The sequence below is a fragment of the Colobus angolensis genome, unplaced genomic scaffold (genome assembly GCF_000951035.1).
Source record: "Colobus angolensis palliatus isolate OR3802 unplaced genomic scaffold, Cang.pa_1.0 Scaffold70, whole genome shotgun sequence".
In the NCBI taxonomy this organism is placed as follows: domain Eukaryota; kingdom Metazoa; phylum Chordata; class Mammalia; order Primates; family Cercopithecidae; genus Colobus; species Colobus angolensis.
The window spans coordinates 2,037,340-2,044,423 of NW_012120710.1; the positions used below are offsets into that span (position 1 = coordinate 2,037,340).

Genomic DNA, 7,084 nt, shown 5'->3' on the forward strand with positions numbered 1-7,084 from the left:
GTAGCTGGGACTACAGGCGCCCGCCAGCTCGTCCGGCTAGTTTTTTGTATTTTTTAGTAGAGACGAGGTTTCACTGTGTTAGCCAGGATGGTTTCGATCTCCTGACCTCGTGATCCGCCCATCTCGGCCTCCCAAATTGCTTGGGATTACAGGCTTGAGCCACCGCGCCCGGCCTAAAAAGTCAACTTTTTAATCTTACCAGAATTCTTTAATTTTTCAGTTCCCCTCACTGCGGTTAATATCTCTTGACTTAACACCACTTGCTTAAGGAGAACTTCAACTTCTCCATCCGTCCCTGATTGTTTCTTTTCATAATTACCTGTTTTTGAATATAAGTGTCTCTGTTATTTCTAAATTTGATTTAGATTCTTTGATTTGATTTGATTTAGATTCTAAATTTGATTATAATCAAAGATATTGATTATATTTAATATATTCTTGGTTTTCATTAGCATTAGATATATTGTTGAGTAGTTCTTTCATGGTGGTGGTTTTCCTGGAATATTTAGTGATTTGGGATTGTCTGCTCAACTTGAGTGTTTGAGGATATTGGTTTGCTTCTTGGTGAATAGTCTGATTATGGGAGCTTGCCTCTGGTGACAGGAAGGAGTAGGAACTGCTGCCTACTGTATAGAGGTATGCCAGTAGGTTTTCTCTTTTGACTGCCAAGCTCCCCTGCCTGCTGGGGAGGTGGTTAAAATCCCTCCCTCCACCATGCTCTGAGCTTCAGCTTAGGCTGTGCTTGCCTACTTCTCAGAAAAAGGCCAGTCAGAAGGGTATTGGGATTCACTTGTGCAAAGACCCTGGGTCAAGTTCCCCTATAATCTTCTGGAGATCCCCTCAGGGTCCTCTCTCGTAGTCTGGATTCTGAGTTTGGAGCACAGTGGAATCACTGTTACCTTCATAGAGACCTCTACTGGGCATATTCTAAGCTAGGTTTTCTGACTTCTCAGTCACTGTGTCTCATCAACTTTTTAATCTTGTAAGAATTCCTCAATTTCTGAACTGCGGATAGCAGATAGCATTCTTTCTTTTTTTCCAGCCGTGTTAAGGATTTCTTACTCTCCTAATAGTAACAATAGTAGGCATACCACCTGCCACTAATAATAGTGATTTAAAAGGGATTATAGGCAGAAATGTAAGTAGATGTCTGTTCAGACGGCTGTCTGTCTTCAAACAAAGTTATCTTTTCAATACTCATAGCTTTTAGCCTTTAGCTTTTAGTCTTATTATTTCTAGAACACATTCTATTTTGACAGCTTCTAACATTTTTTTGCAGATGGATATCTGCCTTTCTGAAAGCGTGGATGTGTTTGGCAACATTTGGGGGAAATTGGTGTCGGGTGGAATTTTAATTTTCCTTACTGTCAGAGTATGTGCTGAGTATTCATATAAATTAGAGAAGGTATGAGGAGGGGAATTAGGTGGTTTGAAGATTAAGATGTATCTATTCCCAGCACTTTGGGAGGTGAAGGTGGGAGGATCACTTGAGCCCAGGAGTTGGAGACCAGCCAGGGCAACAAAGTGAGACTTCGTCCCTACAGAAAAATACAACAACAAGAAAATTAGCTGGACATGGTGGCGTGAACCTGTGGTCCCAACTACTTGGGAGGCTGAGGTGGAAGGTATGGTAGAAAGATCGTTTGAGCTCAGGAAGTCGAGGCTGCAGTGAGCTGTGTTTGTGCCACTACACTCCAGCCTAGGTGACAGAGTGAGACCCTGTCTTCAAAAAAATACACAAATAAAATTACAAAGGGGTGGAGACAAGGGTAAGAAAAAAAAGAATGTTTTAAAAATAAGGAAAAAAAAGGTGCCTATTAATAACTCTTGATAGAAATTAGCCTTGTGTTGTTCATGAATGACTTGAGTAAAATATGGTGAAAAAGGGAGAAAATTGTTAGAAATAATTGAGTAGAAGCTAAAGGTAAAGCACTGAGTAATGTTGGGTAGTGGGTAAAAGAATGGGTTTTAGGCCAGGCACTGTGGCTCTTACCTGCAATCTTAGCACTTTGGAAGGCCGAGGCAGGCAAATCACTTGAAGTCAGGAGCTCAAGACCAGCCTGGCCAACATGGCGAAACCCCGTCTCTACTAAAAATACAAAAATTAGCTGGGCATGGTGGCGGGTACCTGTAGTCCCAGCTACTCAGGAGACTGAGGCAGGAGAATCGCTTAAACCCAGGAGGTGGATGAGCCAAGGTTGAGTCACAGCCCACCAGCCTGGGTGACAGAGAAAGACTCTGTCTCAAAAAAAAAAAGGAATGGACTTTAGAGATTTAAATCCTGGATTTAAATTTTGGCTCCTTAATTTACCACTTTTATAATCTTGAGCAGAGTATGTAAGTACTTTAAAGCCTGGAATTTGTCATCCATAAAATAAAGAAAAATAATAGCATGTATATCAGAGTTATGGGGATTAAATGAGATGTATTGCACATATATATTCTCAGTACAAAGCTTGCAGTAAATGTTAGTTAATATTAATCATCATTATTATCCTGATGTAGGAGTTCTCAGCCTGAAGTTGACTGGAACTATCAATTAACAAGTATTTATCGAATACCTGATCTGTAGTGTTGGACTTAGACCTATGGAAGGAGCTACTGATGTGAATGACAGGTTAGTACCTAGAGGTGGAGCAAAGAGAACTAATAGTAGTGAAGTTCTTACCATAAATTTCAGTAGTAAGGTAGGTATTATTATCTCCATTTTATAGATGAGGAAGCTGAGACTCAGTAACAGTAACTTCTTCGAGACCCTGGTTCTGCCATTTAGCTAGCTGTGATTAGATTAATAACTCACTTAACCTTGAAGAGATGGAGCTGTTGACACAAATACATGATTTGTAACACAAATCATTTATTTTATAATCATTTATGTCACAAATAATTTGCTTTTAATTTTGAATAAATTTACATATTCTTCAGTGTCAATATGTAGGTATCTGGTACAGAAAAAAAATAGGGATAATACAACAAAAACAAAAACTGTTGGGAACCGAGCCTCACAGCAGGAGGCGAGCAGCCAGCAAACAAGCATTACCACCTGAGCTCTGCACGCCCCTAACCCCTGTGGAAAAATTGTCTTCTGTGAAACTGGTCCCTGGTGCCAAAAAAGGTTGGGAGCCACTGTTTTAGAGTCTCAAAGAGAAAATAAATGATGTTGAAATTTGCAAAAGATAAATTGGAAGACTAAGAGATACGGATTCAGAGCTATCTCTAGGACTAAGTTGTTTACTAGACAAATCACCCTGTCCTGCTCTAAAAATTGATTTGCCTTCAAATAAGAGTAAGAGTGAGAAAACAAATGTGAATATCATGGATGTTTATTTGGAAAGCAGTGGAGTAATGCTATGAATTATTAATATAATACCTCTAATATGTAATACATCATTCACATTCTAGTTAGAAAGCATTCCATAGTGGTTGAGTATGGTGGCTCATGCCTATATTCCCAGCACTTTGGGAGGCCGAGATGGGAGGATTGCTTGAGCCTAGCAGTTCGAGACCAGCTTGGACAACGAAGTGAGACCTCATCTCTAATAAAAATACAAAAAATTAGCTGGGTATGGTGGCATATACCTGTAGTCACAGCTACTCAGGAGGCTGAGGTGGGAGGATCACTTGAACCATTGATCATGCCCCTGTGTTCCTGCCTGGGCAATAGGGCAAGACCCTATCTCAGACAAACAAATAAACAAACAAAAAAACAAAACACAACATTCTGCATAGTTAGGATGCTGTGTTGGAAGCTGTACAAGGGAAATTAGTAGTCTATTACCTGTCCTTCAAGACTCTCATATGTTATAGCTGCTCCCATACATTGTTAGTGGGATTGTAAAAGGGTACAATTTATTTGGTGAAAAAACAGGCACTATATAAAATTTAAAAATGTAGCTCTTTAGAACAGCAGTTCTAGGTTTTATCCTTCATATATGCACACACACAAGGATGCTTACTGCAGTATTGTTTGTGGTAGCAGATGACTGGAGGAAACAACCTAAATGTTTTTAATAAAGGACTGATCAAACTATATTATGATATAATCTATATAAGGAAATGCTATTTCAGTCTTTAGAAAGAATAAAGTAGATCTACTTGTATCTTAAATATAACAGTCTTCTGGATATGTTAAGTGAAAAACATGATTAAGTACACTACATTATGGTGCTATTGTGTAAAAACAAACAAAAACAGGCACAAAACTTCCTGATGCTTTAACCAGATACTAGAAACTGTAATTTCTTCTGAGGTAGGTGGGGTGAGAGGGCAACATACTTTATGTTTTTGAAAATTTTTGTGAAGATTTGCATTCATATGTCTTAAAATATGTGAGATATATGTATTTGGGCATACAGTGTTGCTACAAGAGCTTGTACTCACTGATGAGGACTTCTGTGTACATGCTTGGGTATTTGTGCTTTTGAATTTGAAAACTCTGTCAGTTGGTCTTTTTTTTTTTTTTTTGAGATGGAGTCTTGCCTTGTCGCCCAGCCTGGAGTGAACTGGTGCGATTTCAGCTCACTGTAACCTCCGCCTCCTGGGATCAAGCGATTCTCCTGCCTCAGCCTCCTGAGTAGCTGGGATTACAGGCGTCTGCCACCATGCCCGGCTAATTTTTGTGTTTTTAGCAGAGATGGGGTTTCACGATGTTGGGCCAGGCTGGTCTTGAACTCCCGACCTTAAGTGATCTGCCTGCCTCAGCCTCCCAAAGTGCTGAGATTACAGGCATGAGCTACCTTGCTTGGCCTGTCAGAGGTCTTTTGACCTGGGAATGAGGAGCATTATTGACCACCACCATTTCCCGGTTGGGTGGACTCGGGTAAGAGAAGATTCAGGTAGCAGCTGAAAAAACCTGACAAAGATTTTTAAAAGAGTATTTTTAAAAAGTATTAAGTGGTTAGTGTATTCTGCAGTAATAAAGCAGACGGGTTAGACAGAAGGAAAATTAGATGCAGGACTTGAAAGCATTTGAAAGTATAAATGTATGTGGAAATGAGGAACAGAGAAGAGAGTCAAGAGGTTGCAGGGAACTAAAAACATTTACAAACATCTAATCCCTAAATGATACACTTTTGTAAAAAGTCATTTTCCGGACTCTTAAAAAACAAAATAAAAAAAAGTGGAAGCCCAGATGATAATTTGTGGTTTCTTAAGTAACATAAGAAGAAAATTGCAGGCTGGGCATGATGGCTCATGCCTGTCATCCCAGCACTTTGGGAGACTAAGGCGGGCCGATCACTTGAGTTCAGGAGTTCAAGACTAGCCTGAACAACATGGTGAAACCCTGTCTCTACTGAAAATACAAAAATTATCTGGACATGGTGGCACATGTCTATAATCCCAGCTACTTGGGAGGCTGAGGCAGGAGAATCGCTTGAACTTGGGAGGCAGAAGTTTCAATGAGCCAAGATTACACCGCTGCACTCCAGCCTGGTTGACAGAGCAAGACTCTGACTTAAATAAGAAAACAAAAGAAAATTGCAAAATGGGGAGTAGAACCTTGTTTTCCTGATTTCCAATCTAACCCTAAGATTATTCCAAGATCGCTTGAACCTTATGGTCAGCATAGGGCATAGCACCTCCCCCTGCCCCCCAAAAAAAGAAAACCCAGAAATTAAAAAATTTTTCTTTTAAACTTGATGTATGACAGTTATTTCTTTCTGAATGAATTATATTTTCCCCCATTCAGTCTTGAAGGATAGAGTAGGATTTGGGGTTTTAGCATTGCACTACCATTTCTTTCTGTGAGTCATTGTGGTTCAAGAAAAGAAAGGATAATGAAAATACTAAATGTTGCATATATCCTCTCATTTTGCAACTGTCCTATGATACAGGTAGTGTTCATGTTTTGTTATTTTTTTAGGCTTTCACTGCTAAAGAAAAAATAGGCTCTGGAAAGTTAGGTAATTTGCCCGAGATAATAACTAATGTGTGTCAAAGTTGGCCTTCACAAAACTGAACTCAGATTTTATTTTTTCTTTTCTTTTCCTTTCTTTTTTTTTGTTTTGTTGAGACGGAGTCTTGCTGTGTCACCCAGTCTGGAGTGCAGTGACGTGATCTCGGCTAACTGCAACCTCCGCCTCCTGGGTTCAAGGAATTCTCCTGCCTCAGCCTCCTGAATAGCTGGGATTACAGTGTGTGCCACCATGCCCAGCTAATTATTGTGTTTTTAGTAGACAGGGTTTCACCATGTTGGCCAGGCTGGTCTCGATCTCCTGACCTCATGATCCACCCACCTTAGCCTCCCAAAGTGCTAGGGTTATAGGTGTGAGCCATTGTGCCCGGCAGATTTTCTTTTTTTGGAGACAGTCTCGCTCTGTCATCCAGGCTGGAGTGCAGTGGTGCGATCTCTGTTCACTGCAACCGCCACCTCCCAGGTTCAAGTGATTCTCCTACCTCAACTTCTGGAGTAGCTGGGATTATAGTTGCTCACCTCCACGCCCGGCTAAGCCTCCCAAAGTTCTGGGATTACAGGCAGGAGCCACTACGCCCAGTGAAGTATGTGTCTTATGCAAAATTTTGTTAAAGGGTTAGAAAGAGGAAAATGAAGTAAGTTTCAAGCTTGGTAGGCATGCATCTATTTATGTTATTACCATTTATATTTATATAAATAAATTTTTAAATTTTATTTTATTTTTATTTTTTGGAGGCAGAGCCTCACTATGTTACCTAGGCTGGTCTGAAACTCCTGCTCTCTAGCAATGCTCCTGCCTCAGCTTTCCCAGTAGTTGGGACTACAGGCATGTACTGTCACACCTAACATTTGTATTTTTATAATTATATTTTAGAGATGCTTGGAGCAAATTTGGTGGTAATACATTGTCTCATTAAACTGAAGAATTTCTGCACTCTAGTGTGGGTCTAGAGCTTGAATATACCTAATATTTGACCTTTGGATTTACAATTTTGCACTGGAAAGTCACGGAGTGGTTCTCAGCAGAGATGTATCATAATCTAATGAGTGTTTTTATTTTTAGTTTTTTTTCTTTTAGCTTCTGATTCTCTGGTTGAAAAAAAAAAATTAAATATATTTTTTAGGCCGGGCGCGGTGGCTCAAGCCTGTAATCCCAGCACTTTGGGAGGC

At 40.0% G+C, this 7,084-nt stretch overlaps 1 protein-coding gene across 2 annotated transcripts in view; it reads left to right on the forward strand.

Moving 5' to 3' along the window:
• Window positions 1-7,084, forward strand: part of MOB1B (MOB kinase activator 1B) — a 101,953-nt gene that overhangs the window by 65,480 nt on the left and 29,389 nt on the right. Inside the window, exon 2 of one of the 2 annotated variants that reach the window (XM_011927124.1) lies at window positions 2,506-2,617. The exons of the other annotated variant lie outside the window; for it this stretch is intronic. Coding sequence (XP_011782514.1) covers window positions 2,589-2,617 — 29 coding nt within the window. The 5' untranslated portion in view covers window positions 2,506-2,588. The remainder of the gene's footprint in view (window positions 1-2,505; window positions 2,618-7,084) is intronic. 2 annotated transcript variants of the gene reach the window in all.